Source organism: Falco biarmicus, chromosome 2 (assembly GCF_023638135.1).
Source record: "Falco biarmicus isolate bFalBia1 chromosome 2, bFalBia1.pri, whole genome shotgun sequence".
In the NCBI taxonomy this organism is placed as follows: Eukaryota; Metazoa; Chordata; class Aves; order Falconiformes; family Falconidae; genus Falco; species Falco biarmicus.
The window spans coordinates 20,244,032-20,264,577 of record NC_079289.1 but is presented as its reverse complement, the minus strand read 5'-3'; the positions used below and the strand labels follow the sequence as shown (position 1 = coordinate 20,264,577).

The 20,546-nt window shown below is 39.7% G+C and overlaps 1 protein-coding gene across 1 annotated transcript in view; it reads left to right on the top strand.

The window, feature by feature from the left end:
- XPO4 (exportin 4) overlaps positions 1 to 20,546 on the top strand; it is an 83,492-nt gene that overhangs the window by 19,423 nt on the left and 43,523 nt on the right. Inside the window, exons 2-5 of the mRNA XM_056328045.1 lie at positions 5,138 to 5,243; positions 7,492 to 7,633; positions 7,894 to 8,032; positions 19,717 to 19,833. Of these exons, the coding sequence (XP_056184020.1) occupies positions 5,138 to 5,243; positions 7,492 to 7,633; positions 7,894 to 8,032; positions 19,717 to 19,833 (504 nt within the window). The remainder of the gene's footprint in view (positions 1 to 5,137; positions 5,244 to 7,491; positions 7,634 to 7,893; positions 8,033 to 19,716; positions 19,834 to 20,546) is intronic.

Below are 20,546 nucleotides of genomic sequence, written 5' to 3'. Positions count from 1 at the left end.
ACACCCATGTAAGCTGAGATGGGTTATCTCCTGAGAGTGGGCTGATTTTACTGTTGGGGTTTATTTAATGTACAGAAAGTGAAAAACCAAATGCAGGGTGATATGTGAGTCTGTGCAAGGAAACTATTAAGAGTCCAATCAAGGATATAAAAGCCTACTCTCTCTCTTTCTACCACTGAAGATCACTGCCCAACTTTCGAAAGGCTTGCCTGTGTCTCAGATGCAGACCAAGGGACTTGCTCCTGGCAGAATGATCTTTATGTACAGAAGGAGCTGTAGTCATTCTTTGTGTATTCGACCTTCGTAAAGAAAGCTGGAGCATGCTTACACTGCACCAGAAAAATCTGTTTGTACCTATGATTTGGACAGCTTTTCTGTTTGTCTAAGCTGTACCAACATTTCTTCAAACTGTGTCTATCTGCCTGTATCCCAAAATATTAGAAAGATGCTAACTGCTGAGGACTCAGTAGTGCGTTTACCATGATAATGGAGATCCTTAATCTCCAGCTCTTGGTTTTTTTTTTTTTCTCAGTCCTTTTTTCTGACTGTGAAGATGTGTGAGATGTTAAAGGTGTTTTCTACTTTTCACTTCACAGGCTCTTAGTTCCTCCTGAAGTTTAGAGTTTGTGCTCTTTTCAAAGATATTCCCCCCCCCCCCCCCCCCCCCGCGGCTCATTTACTGTTGATGGCTTGAAGAGAAATTGTAGGATTTCTGTAAGCTCATGCAGGCTTTAGATCTTCTGACATATGCTTATTGGCTTTGTAATAATTTTGTTATCAAATAACTTACCTTAATTTTTCTCACTTTTTATTTTTTTGGTGTTTTTTGTTTTGTTCAGACTAGTGATAGCAGATGAACAGAAGGAGAGCAAAATATGGTATTGGTTGTTTTTTTTGGTTTTTGACTGGTTTTTTATAAACTGGTTGACAGGAAAGGGAGGGGGCTACATTAGTTTCTTATTAATTGTCCAGGCTTTCAGATAAGTCCAGTGGTCCTGAAAGTGTTAGTGCTAGTCTGCCAGATTTTCTAGTCTTTTTTTCAGTTGCTCTTTCCCTTGTGTGAATAATTGCTGTTGGAGTCAAGTAGTTTTACTGGATCTGATCAGTAAGCACTGCTGTTGCTGTTCCTGTTCTGTTTCCAGACAAGCCTTTGTAGCTGAAAGGATGTAATGTTATGTACGGACTCTATTCTTACGGGGCAGTATCTTGCTATGCTAAAACCAGGAGAGGATCATTGTCCTGGAGAACTTTTTGTAGTTAACTTGTAAGACAGAGTAGATGGGTGTTAGCAGCAACATCAGACAGTACAGAAAGGAAAGACTGGTCATTAACATACTGTTTTTTAATGCCCTGTAAGATCGATTGTAGAGAAGAGTTTGAAGGAGACAATTGGAAAGAAATCAGTGAATCTGTAGGTATTTTTAGGGGACTTTCCAAGCACTACGGGTACTTGAGGTATGTTTCTAAGCCTATTGTGCCCAGGGGATGCTGGGCACTGGCTTCCAGGGCACTTGGGATCACCTAAGCCAGGGTCCTTGTAATATGAAATTAGTACACAGAATACGTATGTGCCCGGCCTTCCTTAGAGCCTTAAATAGCTGGATTTTCAGTGTACGGGTAACTACTGTTTGGATGAGGTGAAGGCAGTAGACTCTGGGCTTTAAGCTCCCTCTGGTGGTTTTAAAGTACGGTTTAAAGCTTACCTGTTGTAGTTCTCTGCTCCGAACAGTTTTGAGTTTAAGTGCATAAGTCATTATTAAATTATCGTGATTTTTAGAATTATTACAGGAATATGATGTGCTGTGCGCCTTTCAAAGGTGCGAAAGGCCTTCTGTAATCAGCCTTCAGAAAAGTAGAAGAGTTAAAATAATGTAAAGTTGGAAGTCTCTTTTCTAGTTATTGTAAGCATAAAGGGGATATTTCCCATTAATCTTGAATTCTGTCTTTTTGTAATGGTGCTAGAGTTTGCTGATGCTGTTCCTGAAGATGCCCTTAAGTATTACAGAACACTGAAAATAAATACAATCTCTATGACAAACTCAAATATGCTTTGTTAAGGCAAAATTAGTTGAAGATCAGGTAGCCCTGATTTGCTCTAAGAATGTGACTATAAATTACCCCGGACTTGCAAAATGTAATGCTTTGTCACACTCAAAGAATTCCTTCTGATGTGGCTGTGATTAGTGAGGCTTCACGGGACTGCAGAGCTGTGAGCTGCAAGGTCTGTACTGCTGAAAGGGCAATGTCACTGCACTCCTTTTCTCTCCGTCGTTGCTCTGGCACTTGTCTGACTTCCTGATTCTTAAAGTAATAAAAAGAGTGTTCATTCCCTTTGTGGCGTGTCATCCCCCCACACCCCCCTTGTCTTTTTGTGGGCTGATTGATAGAAGGGGTAATGCAAGGAGGTGATGAGACTGTGCAGTTGAGAGCCAGAAAGGAGTGGGACCTCTCCTTTTAGTAGCAGAAACTTACTAAAATAAGTCACTTGTCTCAAGAAATTTTATTCTAAGTTCTTGCAAAACTTAATTGACTAAAGCTGTGTGTTCCTTGAGACTTCAGAGTGTTCCCATGGCATTGCACACCAACAGAGGCTGTAGATTAAAAGAACTTTAAATGGTAATAGCACCAATCACCAGCTATTATGTCCTACGCTGTGCTGGTTTATGGTGAACCAGACTGGGGAACTGATCGAGATGAAAACAGCCTGCCTTTGGTGGGATGCTTTTCCGTGGTCACTTCCCCAGTCTGGTTCTCCGTGTGTTTGCATGAATACTTGCCCATACAATGGGGGCAAAAAAAGCAGGGACTGCTTGTTTGTTTGTTTTGGTTTATTTGCAGTAGTACTGAAGTGCATGTCAAGCTGCTGCTGCATAGGTCCTTCCTGTATTTTTGATAAGCTGCTCCAAATATTCTCCTGGCATTCAGTACAGTGGGTTCTGTTGCAGTGAATGTAGCTGCAGTCCACAAGAAGTACTGTCCGTCAGATTGCTGAAAGCATGGGTGGTTAGGAACAGCTCCTGCTGATGGCTGGCTGCATGCAGGAGCATTGAGGTTTTATCACAGAGGTGTCACATGCCCCGGTTTGGTAAGGCTGTTTCTTTAGAAGTTTACATTGGCTTAAAAAGTTATTGAAGTTCAGATTTCTGCATTGGGTTGGAGTTCACTGAAGCTCGGTGTCCTGGAAGGACTAAGGTGCTGCCATGGAGCTTACTGTTGTGTCGGTTGTTCAGCAGTGCGTAATACCCCAGATATCTGAAAACTTTTGTGTGCATGCATCTGCCTGCAACCAGCTGACTGAGCACTTGAGATGCTGCTCTGAGCACGTGGAAGACAGACATGAACAGAAGGCATGCGGCTGTCTACACGTATGCATGTGTGCAACCTAACATGAGCTGCTGCCTGCCCAGAAGGGGACATGGACAAACACTGTGATTTTATCCCCGGAGCTGGTAAGAGCTGTTCTGCATACATTCACATCACTGTCCAGGGAGATCCTAAACTGGCTATAGAGCAGAGCAAGTTTGTGAAGGGACAGAGCACTTATTCTGTATCCACAAGGCTTTTTTGCAGCCACCTTCCTCTGCTACTTATTTTACTCCCTTCACAGGTATTCGTGGTACCTGCACAGGAGTTTGTGAGAGTCAGAAATTTGCTGCATAAGAAGGAGCACAGCTGTTTGTTAGGACCCCTTTGATCCAAGGATCAGCAGACTGCTTTTCCTTGCTTCATTTACTCAAATTATTGAGTTTTAAATCTGTAGTGTTATTTGCTCATATTTGAATCTTTTGTCATCTTGTCTTTTGTCAAGGATGAAAGAGTTACATCTGTTTTGATATGTTTTATTTACTGGAAAATATTTCACTTAAGTTAAAATCTTGGTCTTTATGCTAAGCTCTTTGTGCTTTTATTCCCAAAGCAGTGGATATAAATCAAACCCAGAAGATATGTGATACGCACACATTCTCTGCAAATTGCTAGGGTCAGGACTGGAATTTGGAGTTTGGAAGTTCAGCTCAAGTTCAATAACCTACATTGTCACCTTGACCCGGCTCTGCAGTTTGTATGCAATCTTTCTACATGTGCACGTTCCTTTCTCAAAGGTGCATCAGTTCAGCCTATGCTGCCTTGCGGTATCAGTCCCCTGTAAGAGTATTTTGTGCCATGTGCTTGTTCAGATAAAACCCAGATATCAGATATCGGAGAATATTAGTGGCAAAAGTGGAGAGCAGTGTGGTGGTGTGAGCAGCTGGCATTTCTGCATGGTTGGTTTTACCTTGTTGGGGTAGCGGTAGGGGATCTTGGGGGTTGCTTGATGAGGTGAGGGTGTAACGCTGGTGGTTAGGTCTCATCTGTGCTCCATAGGTGATACCCCACCTCACAGTAGTCCAGGTTGCTATGCTAGTTTCATGCTTTACCTGTTGTTGATTTTCAGATAGAAACCACCATGGAGCTGGTTTTAAGCAGCAGTGGAGCAGCAGGTGTTACCTGAGCAGCCAAGGTGCCCGTGACGTAAGGGGCTGGGTATATAAGGGGCTGTGGCGGTGGGGAACTGCCATAGCCATCCTCAAATGGGTTGACTGCTCTCTTCAATCAGAGCCTTTGCTCAGTCGTTAGGATGTCACTTCTAACGTTAAACACTAGAGGGTAGTATGTTACTGCCAATATTTTTATTTTAGACCATATCCGTAGTCATTTTTTAATCCCTTGAATTTATTGTACAATTCAGTATTTTAAAACAAATTTAGAACTAAAGAAAAACTAGTGCTTTATTTCTGTAACTGAGCGTGTGTAGTAGCGTTTAGTGGTGTGCAGTGATATTTTTTGAGTAGAAAAAGGAGGGGGTTGAATTTAGATCTCCTTTTTATTTTTCATCAGAAGCATTATTAGGAACACAATACTTAACATTTATTCACTCTCTGCCTGATGTCTCAGTATTCACACTTAAGTGCACATGATATAAATACAGTGGTATATAAGAAGAGGCCATGACAGAGAAAGAGCAGGCAGTTTTACCAAGAGATACTTGGGTTTGATGTTTAACAAGGCAAATATCTGTAAGTTCATGACATTGTTCATATATATTTACAATCAGGATGGGGTTTTAGTGCTTGAATAACTTTTTTTTTTTGTCTTTCAGGCACCACCTTCCATGGTCAATAATGAGCAACGCCAACATGCTGAGCACATATTCTTATCATTTAGAAAATCAAAATCACCATTTGCTGTTTGCAAACACATTTTGGGTAAGTTCTAATAAATGAAGTTAAGCATGTAGCTGTAGCTGTTTTGATAACTGGCATGGTGCTGTTCTTCTGCAGCCTAGAATATGAACATCAGTTTTGATTTTGATGAGGGGTGCTTTTTGGTGGAGGGTGAAGCTTATTGGTGCCCTTCCTGATTTTATTTCTGGCAGCTCTAAAGCTGTACGATGTAACTTCATGCAGCCAAGTTCCTAAATGGATTTAATAGATTCAGGTTTCCTCTGGGACCGCATGGGGCAGGTTTTTCCTGGCAGCGTAGGTAATTGTGATGCTGAGACCTGGAACTGAGAGACTTTTCCCAAAAACTTTGTGCTTCTTGAGTAAATGTTTGTACCGTCTGGACAGAAAGAACAGCTAGTTAAGCCTTGGGATTTGAGAAGGGAGGCACAGGGATTATAAAATCAGGAACCAGGGAAGGGACACAAGCTGTTTATAATGAAGAATGAAAGAGTTGAAGTGTACTGAAGGAATGTTTGCCGGTAAGGATGGGCAGCAACCAGAGCATAAGAATAGATTGCTTTAAAAAGAAACAGAAAAAAAAATGGTCATGACAGGAGCTTGAATGGAGGTAGAGAAAGATAGCAAGGATGTTGATTGTGTTTGTGGAAGGAAAGGTGTATGAGTGATACAGGGAGGGCAATGGAAATGATGAGTGTAAAGAAAAAGGGGAACAGTCACTACCATTGAGTTCGTTTAAAAACCTGGAGTTCAACCCAAGAAGCATGAGGCTCTTACGTTCTTCTGCTTTAAGTTTATAGCTGTTAAAAGCTGGCAAAACTTGTCCTGCCTTTCTTTAGCAACTTCATGTAGAGGATAAGGGTACTTGGACTAGTTACAAGCTCACACTGCATGCTGGAGGTCTGTGCTGTTAAGGATTGCAGCTGTGCACCTGTGGTACTTGATGCAAAGGAGAAATTCCATCCTTTCCTTTTCTTAATAGCATTCTTTTTTTGTGTGAGCTTTGTACAGTTTGAAAAGCCAAAGATCCAGCAGTTAAGAAATGTCAGAACTAAAATCCCATGCAGGAATAATTTGGCTCATTTTTATGTGTGTTAGACATACACATTAATCTTCAATTAAGTGGTTCCTTAGTTTTTCCAAATTAAGCTAAGTAGATTTCAAGGTGGTTTATTTTGATTTGTGTGTAGCTGTGTAGGGTTTAGATTTGAAGGCTGATTAAATTACTTAAGCAAATTAGCCATTATCTTGAATATAGAACTTGCATATAAAGGAAATGTGTATTATAAACTTGTATGTTTATAATCAGGGAAAAAAGGTCTGTTTTGTAGTCATTTAAAGCCCATCATCTTGTGACCAAGGTTTTTTTAAACAAACCAAGTTTTTCTTAGTCCTTGCAAGTTGCTCGCCATAGCTCAAACTCCACTTCTTGTTTGGGAATTTTATTTCACCACTTCGTATTTTATGCTTTTGCCACCATGTAGCTACACCCTTTTTGAATGTTCTTTCTGTGTTTCAACACATTCTGAGCTCTGTGGAAAACACGCTACTGATATGCTACCTGTTCTTTCTACTTCATAGTCACAGAAACTGTTACCTTTCTATGTAACATCTTTTTCTACTTTCTTTAGTGCATCTATATACAAAGCAATTAGATATTCAGATAATAAGGGCTAATTATTCCTACACTGTGATTGGAAGTTATATTTTGATTACCTTGAGATAAATATGGAAGCTTGAACATGATGTAGAAAACCTTGAATACACCAGTATGTAAAACTTTTGCTTTGATAATTAAACACAGATGTCATCTTTAGGTCTAAGTGGACTTGCTCCTCATTACCATCCATAAAATACATGTAATGTTATGCACTGTTGGTTCTAAAGGCAAGCACACAAATAATAGAGGACTCCAGTTCTGGCATGCCTGTCAAATTAGTCATATCTTAATGTATTGGGACTAAATATATAATCTTTTTTGTTCCACAGTTGTGTTAGCATTCTTATTCCTGATCTTTGGCCAGTCTCCTTGAGCAGCCAACTTTTCTTCCCCTTTTAATATACTTTATTAATACCAGACAATTTGATAATTGGGTTATTGATTATTTTTTTCCCCTTTTGAGTTGTGAATTCTTTGTTTGTTTTCATAGTGACAAAATTCCATTTAATAATACATAATAGTAAAATCCATTAATTTTTTTGTTGGAAGTGCATAGAAGCTACATATGTATTCGTCTACTGATGCTCAAGTTTCCTTTGTTTTTCCCCACAGAAACTAGTAAAGTGGACTATGTCCTTTTTCAAGCTGCTACAGCGATAATGGAAGCAGTTGTAAGAGAATGGATTCTCTTGGAAAAAACTAGCATTGAGTCACTGCGAACATTCCTTCTAACCTATGTCTTACAAAGGCCTAAGTAAGTATAGAAAACATACCTCTGAACATCTGGGATTTTGCATAAAGTCTGGGTTATCCTTTTGTTTCCCAGGGTAGCAGCAGAAGATCATTTCAACAATAATTTATCTTCCATTCTTAACACTTAGTTGACTTCTGTAGAGCTGTCAGCTTTCCCTTATGAATTCACACAAAATGTTTGAAAAATAAATGTGTTGAAAATTTTATTGAGAGTTTATGTTCAGAATTATTTGCAAATTATTTTTGCTATGTTGTTTACAGCCTTCAGAAGTATGTTCGGGAGCAGATTCTCTTAGCAGTAGCGGTGATAGTGAAACGGGGATCATTAGACAAATCAATTGACTGCAAAAGCATTTTTCATGAAGTCAGCCAGTTGATCAGCAGTGGTAACCCCACTGTGGTAAGTGTTTTACTTTTTTTTTTTCTTCAAAATTTAAGTGATCAGTATCAGCAGTGCAAGTTATATACTTAGTGACTATAAAATCTTGTATACTTTTATCAAAAAAATTAAATTAGTGATTAAGTTAATAGCTATTCAAGCAATCTTTTACTAAGTCGGAGGTTTTTGAATAAGAATATGTTGGGACTGGCAGTTATGTGTAGTTCTTTAGTACACAATTACACCATATTTTTTAGGGAATAGGTTTCTCTGAATAGCTGCTTTAGGCGCCATGAGCGTTGTGGGTTTTGTTTCTCTGGATTTCTTTAATAAAACAGCATGCTCTACAATGGATTTTCTGTTAGCTAGCAGGTTTGTTACACACTGTTCCCCTTTCATCTGTGCAATGCTGTACCCTCCTGTGGCTCAGCTGTTGGAATGGGCTATGGAGCAAGAGAGATAGGCCTCTGCTGTTCTCTGGGTGACGGGTAGGTGGAGAGAAAGGGGTGTGAGGAAGTAAAACCTGGAATGGAAATACAAAACTTACTCTAGATTTAATGTCATACTACTAGGGGTAAGTGTTACCTTCCATACTGAGCTCAAAGTGGAAACAAGGTGTCCAATATCTATCTATGCATTTAGTGAGATTCCGTTTGCTATGCCAGGAGATAAGTTTAGAATAGGTCATAATAGAGGCATGTAACTAGAGATTAAAGAGAGGTGATTTTTCTCCTAGCAAATGAAGATTGAAGAGTATGTATATTACATGCTGAAACTTTAACTGAAGCTGTTCTCAAACAAAAACCTTGGGAGAACTGGCTCATAATGTTGCTGAGCATTTAGAGCACCAGTTGTACTAGATGTGAGTGGCAAAAGTTTAACTGAAAATTCGATCAAAGTGTGCTAGTAGTAATGCAGCTCATGTCATAGTCCTAAAAATAGTGTGTCACCTCTGAGCACAGTGATATCCCTCCAGGGTGTGGAAATTTTAGTTACACTTTCAGTTACACTGATTTCAGAGTTATTTAACTTAAGGAGAACATTTTAGCCTTTTCATTGTGTGTAATTTGGGTAGAAATGGGTATTTGTTTAGAACAGTGCTGAGTTCCTGCTTTTTTCCAGGAAACAGCCTTGTTATTAAAATGGAGTTACAACTGAGGTTTTCAGGTTTTATGGATGCCAGTGTGTATGCTTATGTAGTACGATTTTTCTGTAAAGATACAAAAATGGAGTAAATGGAAACCTGGATGTTGATGGAGAAGTTCGCTTTGAACCAGCTCTTGCACAGTCCAACTTACACAGTTGTATTCTGTGCATGCACTAATAGACGGACACACTACACTGACCACAGCATTCAGCCACCTAAGGCTGCCAGCTCCGAGGATATCATCCCAGGCTTGCTGCAGAACAGCTTGTTGCAGAGGAGCTCTGGCTGGGGGAAGGGGCAATATTTCACTCTCCTCCACATTCTGCTTGCTGCCACCATACAAAGACCAAGTTTGGCTCATGTTTTTATTTCTGTTTATCCATGTCTCTTCACAAGTACTTTCTCCATAGTTTCTCCAAAGTATTTTTGCTCAAGTTTTACAAATGGTATTGAAAATGTCTTGAGTATATAATGGTGTTTTCTATTCTGGTATTGACTTACTAGCAAAAAATCACTAGACACGTGATGCTGCTAGAACATCTTTTCTGTAAGGCACAGTATACGTTTGTTAGTCTTTGGCAAGCTGCTTATAAACACATGCTCCCTTACATGTATGAGGTTTTATGTTATAGTTCTCATTCATAAGTGTTCTTGTAATTTTCTGAGACTTTGCTGCAAGAGAAACTTTGGTACTGGCACAGCTTCATGTGACCCAGGACTTGGTATACGCAATAATAAGCCATAATAAAGCTGTGTGTTAGCATGTCACAGCTGAGCTCCGAGTTGGGTTCAGGGCATGCCTCTTGTATAAGTGTATAATGATTTTGAGAGGTTGTATGAAATAACTCATACAATGAACTATCCACCTATCTTTTCAAATATGGATGGGTGTTCTTTTATTCGTGTCCCTGTAGCGTTCAGCCTTGCCCATCAGGCCATGGGGAACCACAATGGTGCAGCTGCCTTGCTGCCTTGTGGAGTCTCAGCTAAGGGTGCTTCAACGTACGGTGTGAAGCTAAGGGAGTGGTACTGCTTTCAAGATTGAGGATGGTGCCATGCAGCGTCACAGATGTTTCTGCACTTCACTGGACAGTTATTTGTATCAGTTATAAAAACACGCCTCCATCCAAGTCAGGGAGGAGGCTGGGATTTGAGTGCTGGGAGACATCAGCAGATGTTTTTCAGCCCTCTGCGCCTCCCTGACTCCTCCTTTTTTTTGACACATCTTTCCTGTGATGTGATGTATACTCTTGCCTCCAGCCTTGTACACTCAAGCTTCAGAAGTCTTCTCATCTTTTGTGACTCCTAATTCTCTGTTGAGTCTCTTGGTCACTTTCTGTATCCTTCCCAGACTTCTGCTCCCTGTTTCCTTTTACCTGCTGCTCACCCATTTATGTCCTCCTACCTGAGGTTCACTCCAGCAGCTGGGAAGTAACATATGGAGTCAGCAGCAGATCACTTCATATTTAAAAATGTTTAAGGCTCGCAAATGTGGCTCTTACCTGTTGATAATGGCTTTCTACAGCAGTTTGTAATTGAGAGAAAATCCTTTTTTAAGAAGCGAAATGGTCTCTTGCCTCTTCCTGCTTGCTTTCTCCTCTCTGCTGACTCTGACCCTTCTTTATCTTACAAGAATGAAGTAGATACTTAATCTTTTCCATTCCTTGCAACCCTTCATCCAGTTCCTGTCAGACATCTGTACTAGCTTTGTGTTTCTTAAGCACTCATGCTGCATGAAATCTTTGGGACTCTTCAGTAACATCTTGTCAGGGTCAGGTCCTGAAGGTTGGTTTAATAAGGACAGTAGTGACTGTAGATGGTCGTGAGTCTTTTGCATGTGTCCTTTTGCAGTATTTGATATGCTTGATACCATAACTTCTTCAGTGATAGTTAAAAATACCTTTAGAAATGGGTGTATTTTGAGGATGGAACTTGAAGGTACATGAATAATGTTGTGGCAGATGGACAAGACTAATAGGTGAACTGTTGAGAATGAAAAAATGAAAAGGAGATTGGAAGGAAGAGGAGTAGTGATGAGAGGAAGAAAGTGGGCAGGAGGTGAAAAAGATGACTTTAGTATTGAGTAATCTCTCTTAATAGTGGAACACTGTGTACGTGTTAAGGAAGTAGCGGGGCACTAAGGAGAGGTAATATTAGAGGGATGGGAAGGATGTGTGGTTAGAGCCAGGATTTGAACCTGGAGCTTTGGCTCCTGCTGCTGTTTCTCTGCAGTATGGACCTTTATGGATCTTGTGGAAGAAAACTCTGTCTGAGAAGGGAAAGCAAACTGCAGAGGGTCTGGCTGCCTATTAACTTATAAATAAGTTAGGGCAGTAATCCTCCGGGAGGAAAAGGATTAGCTTTGGAGCTCCTGGTTTTGTTTTTCCTGGCTCCTCCTGTAACATTGATACAAGCCATCCTCCTGCTCATGAAGGGGAGTCTGTAATCTTCCTCCAATAGCAATTTCAGGACGACTTTTCAAAACTTTCATCTCTGGTGGAGAACAGAGGTTCTGGCAGTAGACGCAGTGTCATAGGGAGATCTTAAAATGCTCTTAAAATGCAGAAAAATACATGTTTTCTGTTGCTGATTTCAAGATTTTGGAGAACTGTTTGGGCCAAGTTCTGAGCTGTAAATGCCTTCAATTTCTTGGCCTTTTTGTGTTAAATTGCATAGCTGAAGTATTTCGTTTGTCCTTCATCCCTGCCAGAAGGACAGCAATCCTGGCAGCTAAGATGATTGATTCCCAGGAGGAGGAGCTGGTCTGCATGTGAACACAATCAGATGGACTTTGTTTAAAACTGGGCTAAGATATGGGTCACACTTTGATTCCTTACAGAATACAGGCAGGCAGATGCAGAGGGGTCCAACTGCTGTAGACCTGACATGGGACTGGGAAGCAACAGAAGCTGTGTTTAAGATCATGAGTGCAGAGTAGAATGTATTCTAATACAAAGCTCCATACATGAAGCCTAAATTTTTCTGTATATGCAAGAAGACTTGTCAAAACTTACTGGAAAAGCTCCGGAGTCCTAACAGTTCCTTCTCTCTTAAAATCTGTAGATCTGTTGTTCTGATTCCCAGTGTTCATGGTTGGGCTAGAGAGGACACTGAGATGCTCCAGGTTACCTGAAACTGCTGAGGAATGTGCTGTGGGTGGGTTTCATGTGAATGGTAGGGAATATTAATAAGTGGAACTCTAGGCATTCATCTCTATTGAAATGAATAATAAATACCAATAATAATGGCTGCATAGATAACTAGTCACATTTATTTAATATTCATGGTTCTTATTTCTGTTCTTTAAGAGGAATTTTACTTCTGGATCTCTGTCTAGCTGTTGCTGTCTCATGTGGTAGGGTAGGAGTTGGAAAGACTCTCATTTTGACAAAAACATACATATTATTTTGCCCCCTCTACCCTCAGCTGTATCTTCTGGTCTAATAAAATTATTACCTTGTCCTATGAAACTTACTGCCCTTGAGACATTTTGAGTATGAAAAACAGATGGTAAACCAGGATGTTTAAGCTGTTTCCTTCATGCTGACAAGTGCTCTATAAATGCCTAAGTTAGTGTGTTAAAAATTGGCTTGGAATTTTAGGGATCCAGAAACTACTTCAAATATGAGGTTAAAACTCAAAAATGTGAGAGAACTTTAAAACATAAGTATTTTTTAGTAGCTGTATTAACAAGGATGCCTTTTAAAAGTTTGCAATTTTTTTTGTTCTGTTTCCTTGAGAGCTGAAAGAGAGCCTACTTTACCGAAAATGCAGTACAGCAAGAATCCAGCTTAGTTGCTTAATAACTTCACTATTAAAAATTGGTAGCTTCCAGTATTATCATTCACAATAGAGCTACAATCTCAAAGACCAGGCTGGGAAGTGAGGAGCTGTGATCCAGCGGAGAGATGTGTGCCCCCTTTTCTATGCATGGCATCCAAGGACTCTTCATTTCCTCAATTCTCCTGCCTCATGAGCTGTGCAGGTGTGGAGGCCCTCACCTGTAGGCTTCAGAGACTCACTGAGAAGTAAGAGATTATGCCTTTCCCTGTGTTACACCTATAGTTCTTTTATTACTGTGGTGGCACACAAATAAACAGGCTTGAGGGGAAAAGCCTCTTTAAGAAATTTATTGACACTAGCTGCTGGGTCTTTAGTCACTCTTCCTCTCAGAAGTACTGCCCTTCTGAATATATACATTCCATAATAAACTAGATCTGTGTGGGAGTCTACTTAAAAACAACCAGCCTTCTCCCTCCTTACCTCTTCCCCGCCCCCCCCTTAAACAGATCTGCTGTGGAGCACAGCCGTGTAACGCAGCTCATTTGGCATAGCTGGCAGTGTGGCAGGTAGAAGCAGGCAAGAAGGCACTGGGAATGAGTACTGGGAAAAGGGGGGGGAGAAGGGACACCTGCCTGTCAAAGAGCACTTGTCAGGGTGATGTATATTTAAAGCTGGGCGATGCTGATGGTGAGCTGCATAGCTAGCCTTACTATTCATTATTTTGAGTTTAATTGAAGGTCTTGGATTTGTTCATGCAACTAATGTAGGGATGAAGACTCAACTGGTGCCTTTCAGACAAGAACCTGGAGAAGGATATGTTTCCTTCAGATAAATGGTTTTCAGACCATCACTTTTTTTGGATGAGTTTCAGTTTGGGTTTTTTTTTTCCTCCTCCTGATTTTTGCTTCACAACTTCACCTGTCCCCAGAGAAACAAACGCATGTCTTGCACCCTGTGCTCCAGCAACCTCTGCCTGGACCTCTTCCATTATTAGTAGAGGCTGCTACTTCCCTTCTCTCTTTGGCCAAAGACTACATGCTTCACATGCCACAAGATCATCTTCCTGTGGCCCCCAGTGATTCGCAGAGGAATTGGTTTTCTCTTTCTCAGCTCAGCCTTGGGGGTTTCCCTTGCTTGGTTTGCCTGGTTCCCCCCAGGGAAGGGAAGCAGGGCCTCTTGCCCGTTATGCTGCTGTAGGTGCTGTGTCTGTCTTTGCAGAGTGGCGGAGGGGGAATGGAAGGAAAGGGGTGCATTGCCTAGTCAGTCCTTTATTGCTGACAGCACAAAACTGCAGCTGTGGGTCCTATTCCTATCATCCTGTCCCTGCTCTACAGCTTTTTTCCACCAGTTGGCTCATTTGGGAAGGAGCAAACAGATAAAATCCAGTGGGTTCTTCCTGGTGCTTGAATATATTTCTTCAGAATATATATTAGTTTTCTTTGGTTGGGAACTTTCAATTCCTGGGATGTTGTCCCTACCCCTCCATTGCAGTACTCACGAGTTGAAAAGTGTGAGTGGCCCCCAGTTACTCTGTGTACATAATAGTATTTCTTTTGGTCCTGTGGCCATCCTGTTAACCTTTCCATTTGGAGTTTAGATTTAGTAAATTTAGATACCCCAAAAATGTTAGCAAATACAGTTGTACTTATGCAAAGAAGTTAGAGAAGGAAGCCTTTCATTAAAAAAATCACTTGGTAAAATTGCTTTTGACACACTCTTATTACAGAATTTTGTCACCTAGGAGCAGCACAGCAAATTCTGCCTCTGATAGATTTACTCATTGATTCTTCATGCTCTTGTGCAAGTTAAATTAGGTGGTTTAGGATTTTATTAAATGCTTCTGGGTTTCAGTAACAGAGTTTACATTATATGGATGGAGACAAGAAGTACTCTAAATGCATATTCAGCCTGGCAGTGATCTTGATGTAACAAGGTAGATGGTATGATTTGCTCTGTTCAGGCAAGACCTTTATTCTTTTCAATATATTTACTTGTTTTTTCTGTAGGTTTAAATGACAGTTGCAGAAGGTGGGGGGGTGGGGCAGGGCATTGCGTGATACTTCAGGTTTTGTAGTAAAATGAATGATTTAATCAAACCTCTGACAAACTAGCTGTATATCTGGTCTGAATTTCAGATCAGAGGAAACATTTTTGGTGTCGGTAGTTAATTCTGCTTTCTCTGTTGGTTTTTCTGCCTCAGAGCTGCTGTACCACATGTCCATTTTTTCCTAAGCTGTACTTGAACTCTTCCTTTCAGATGCTTTGTAACCTAACTACCCACAAATGAAGCAGTTCACTTATTCCATGGGCAGTCCAGGCACAAGTGTGAAATCCCTTCAAACACTATGGCTTTAACTTTTGTTATAGGGGACATTCCATTTGGAGGAATAAGTTGCATTTACCTTCTGCATCTGAGTTTTATGAACAACATATAAATGTTGTTTGCTGTTAAAATGGTGCATGGTCTGTGTTTTATTAGAGTAATTTGAAAAGAAAACCACTAAAACGATGTTACTACTGGGTGTCTGATTGCCAAGTTAATCTCTTATCACAAGTCCCATTGATCTTCTGTTTGAGCAGCTGAGAGTCTATTTTATGTATAGTGATCTTTCATAAAGTTTATTCCTGGTAATAAAGCTAACTGGGGTGAGTGCCAAGCTATTCTCAGAGGCAGTCCGCTCTCGGCAAGAGAAGTATTTTATTTTGTTAGATGGGGTTATTGTTTGGGTATGTACTTGTGGCAGAACTGGTGAAATTGCTAGCGAGTGAGTCAAACTAGGTTCAGAGGTGTACTCTTACTGGTATGAAGTTAATGGCATTACTGCACAATAGACATTCAGATCTGACTGTTAATATGATGCCCAGAGTCACGTGCATTTTCTACTTATTACTGTATGGTATTACTAAATTGGATTGTTAATCTCTTCTGTGGCATGGCAAAAACCTTTAAAAAAGCACACTACAAAAGAACGAAAAAAAAACCCCTTTCACCCTAGAAGTTTATATGTATTATGTGCATTCAATTTGGTTATGTGTAAGAGGAAGTAATTTTTATTTCACAGAGCACAACTGTATTGGTTTACCTGAAGTTGTTGTTTCTATGTTTTTGAAATCTTTCTTCTAGTAGCCTACATTTGTGTTGAAGTACTTAATGTCTTGAAACCAAACACATGTGTAAATTTAAAAAAATGGATTTTAAAGTATTAGTAGTTAACCTTCTGTAAAGTTACTTTTCTTAAAGTAAAATCTTACTTTTCTTAAAGTTTAAAGCTTTATTCCAGAATTTCTGAAGTATTACTGTGTATTCAGAAGAGTTCAATAGATGGCAGGGCACATGTTCTTTTAAGCCAATTAGTTTGTTAATATTCATATGAAAATGGCAATCTTGCTGCTATGCACCACAATCTAAAAATTTTGATGGTCTTATGGCAGGTTTGGGAAGCAGTAGTGGTTTTGTGTGCAGCTTTATGCAAATGCTTGACATTGCAAGGGCAGGTTGCAGATCTTGATCTGTTCCTCTGCTCTTGTCAGCTAAACTCCTGGGGGCTGGCACCTGCCTTCTAGGATGCTAATCTCAAGCAATCTCCCCTCAGCCTGTTGTTGCGGTAAATTAGTGGCCAATATCTTACCTTTGGTCTTCTCCTGCTCTGCTGACCCGCATATGTGGGAGTACTTACAATTTGTCATGGACTCAAGGGGTAAGTGCAGATGTAGATAGTCACAGGAGGACATGGATGTGCCTGTAATGCACACAGCACACTTGGGATGGTGAGGGAATGGGGCAGGATTTGCACCCCAGGTACTGAAGCACCAAGATGAGATGGAACTGGTGGGATGCTGGAAATTCAGTGAGAAGGAGGAAAGCAAAGGGATGCAGTGTGGCTTGATGTTCCCTGTGAGCTAGGCTATTGGGGAGAATAAAGTGTGTAAATCTCTAGTAGCATTGTGCTCAGAGCAGGTACTGATGACAAAACTAGCTGAAATAGCTCTCGTTAAAGTCAGGGTGACAGGTCACTGTTCAAGCTGCTTTAACAGGGTCTGAGCAGATTCCGTTGGCCTAGCTGCATCCATTGCCCTTTACATCTTTGAAGAGATTTCTTTACCGTCAGTCATAAAATTTAACCTTTCTTTTAAATTTCTCCTTGAAATCAGAAGTAAAGCACGCAAAAAAAAATCTGGAACACAGTCTTACCATGCAATAGCACATTACTATCCAGACAGAAAGCATGAATTATTATGTACCATATAAACAAAGTAGAGAAAATGGAAGGAGAAAATATCTGTTATTTCAGCTGATACTAATTATTTGTAATCACAGTGGAAACAAACATATTTTTTTTTCTTATTGCTCCTTACATGTCATTCAATTTTACTGATTTATTCTCCAGTAATAGGCAACCAACTGCAAGTGATAGGTAGTCTGCATCACTGCGCTGCCTGTCCTGTGGTCATCTGGATGGTGGCGTGGTGTGAAGGCCTTTTCATGATAAAGCAGAAGCAGCTTAGCTTTAGCCAGGCTGTTGTACTACTGTAGTCATTAATACCACACAGTAATTGTGGTATGCTATAGAGCATCAAACTGTACAGATCTGTAATTGCAACTAATGATGTCCTTCCATCATGGCTTCTCCGAGCTGAAAAGTATCAGTGTGTCAGTAATTCAAGCATCAAATAAAAGCCTGTGTCTTAAAAGTATTAAGAGAGCCTTGTGAGACTTCTGCATCTCCTGGCACATAATGAAATCGGGCAGTGTGCTCTGGCAACTTTGCAGTATTCCTTTAAAAAACATGTATTCTTACCTGAAGCATTGTTTTAGATCCAAATGTCAGATTTTGGGGGGTTTTATAGTTTGGCTTTTTTCCCCACTCAGATTAATTATTTTCATATGGAACTTCTAATGTTGGATTTAAAACTCAGTGCTAGCCTGCACTGAGGGTTTTTTTTATATTGGATCAAATCTGGGTTTCCTTTAAATAATTAATTATTGTGTAAATAGCTTACACAGAAATTTGGAAATAAAATACTGAAATGTTTGAGCTAATTGGAAATATTTCTAAGTCTAATATAGAACTGACAAAATTGCACTTTTATGGGAGTAAAGTGTGATGCTGTTTTTTGCTGGCTAAACATTGCTTTTATCTTACGTGACATGTGACAGTGGTGACTGTAGATGAGAAATAGTCCACTTGAAATAAATAGTTATTTCTTTAAAATGGGAAAGCTTGGATTTATCAACTGATCAGCAATGTGCTGGTCTGCTGTACAGCTTTATTATACAGTAGAAGAGAAAACCCATATACTATCACAAAGCCACTATGTTTGATCGGTCTGGGACTTATTTGGCAAGTAAGAATGTTAATTTAGTGTATACTGGCTAAGATAACTAGTTGTCTGGGGGGTCAAGGTACTGACTTCAGAGGCATTTCTGAACAAAGATGTTGCAGTTGGTGGGTGGATGGCACTGGTCTCAGCTGTTGTATGAGCTTGCATAAATAGTATCATCTCCACTTTAATCTTTCGGGTGTTCAGAGGTAGTGTGCATATTTCTGTTTAACCCCTGGACACTTGCTGGCATGCATGACCCTTTAACAATTCCTATCCCTCTGTCCATCCTTGGCACCTTGGCTCCAAACAGTCTGGGAGGATAGCCAGTAATTTTGAAGTTTTTTGTTAAGAACATCTCTTTAACAAAAAGCGTTTTCATTTCAATGGTATAAACTTGCTGTTGTGCTTGTTACAGTGGTATATGGCACACTTCTAAAGTACAACTTGCATCTCCACTGTATGATATTTACTGCCCTTTGTGTGTAATGATTAGTAAAAAAAAAATACATTACAACTGGTGATGATGGTTACTGGACTTTGGCATCAGGAAAAAAAGCTTTGTTTTTTTAGTACAAAAACCAGCAACAAAGGCTTGGAGCAGTGTGTTTCATAAAGGAAAGTTGGATTGTAAGCTGCGTTTCTGGATAAGCATTTGATTTACCTTACCTTAAATTTTGAGAAAGAAAAAGATACTTAAACCTTCAGTCTTCATGGATCTGTCTCTTTAACATTAATGGGCCTTTTTCTCAGCAATTTTTATATTGCTTCAAAGATGTTGTTCTAACAGAGTAGTTTTAAAGGTTATTTCTGAGGCTTGTGGATGCTGTGCTTTGGGGGGAAGTGTCTAAAAGCTTTCAAGCATCAGAGCTTTCTGTGTATTCTTTTTTGTTTGTTTTGGTGGGGGAGAAGGAAAAGATGTAATAGATGGTGTATTGACATAAAACAGGTGGTTTTGACTAGTTTTTCTCACTTTTGGTGGTATACTTTTAATCATGATCAAATATCAGCATGGTAAGTGTAGCAAGTGCAAAGAAGGGCCAAAACAAACTTCAGAGTGACCTGAACTATTAGATCAACAGAAATAAGTGGAAACTGAATCTTCCATGAAACTAATACCTGGAAAGCCCTGTGCACAGGGAGAGCAAGTAAGCAGCAAGGCTGGGGAATGGATTGCAGTAAGTTTATTTCCATTTTGTAGTGATGATCACACAGGTGCTAGCATTTATATTGCTCGGATACTTTAATTTCTTTTGTATGGATAGAGCCTTGATGATTCCAGAGATGGTTCACCCAAGATACTCCTGAAAGTTTGACTTGTTCTAGTTTGTGTTAGAAGAAACTGAAGTAATAGTTGTAGAAAAATGCTAATAAAAAAATTTAAGAACAACGTAGGTGGTATTACGTTATTGGACATCTCTTAGTTATATTATTCCCCCTTTTTTTTTTATAGCAAACTTTGGCCTGTTCCATTTTAACGGCGTTGTTGAGCGAGTTCTCAAGTTCAAGTAAAACCAGCAACATTGGACTAAGCATGGAGTTCCATGGTAACTGTAAACGTATATTTCAGGTAAACTAGTTCTGTATCAATATCTGCTACCTGTCTTTCCAAAATTTAAATATTGAGAAGCATAAGTACTTTCTTGTGCCAAGTGCATTCAGGTACAGTGCGTGCCTATCAGCATTTAATAGGACAAATATTATATTATAAATGCAGATACTGGCTACTTCAGGAAAGTTGATAATGTATTTTTAAAAAGCTTTTTATCAAAAAGGTGCGGTCCCCTTTTGCCCATTTTATGAATGTAGAGCTACAGATCTTTATGTGGTTGGACTCTTTTAATTCCTTGGCTACCAATTGCAAACAAAACGAATACTCTGTGGAACAATGATAGTCTTAAATATAGCTTTGGTTTAAAGCCAAGGAGAGCTATGTATTTAAAAATATTATTGCAGATGGTGTAGTCTGGTTGTCTCAGATGTATTGTTTGGCCGGGCAGAAATGTTTTTGAAGGCATTGCTTTAAACTGTTGTGGAACAACTTACCAACCTTTTTTTCATGCCAAAGACCAACTCTCTCCTCCACCAGCTGTTAAAAACATATTGTTAAGTTTTTCTTTTAATGACTAGCATATATGAGAAAGGTGGGGTTTCTTTTCTTATTCTTTACATACACAAATTCTGGCAAAAGTGCGGGGTGTGTTCCGACTGACAACTTCAGAATATTTTCTGTGTTTTAATGAAAAACAGGGTGAAAACAGAAAATTAAAAATAAATACTTTT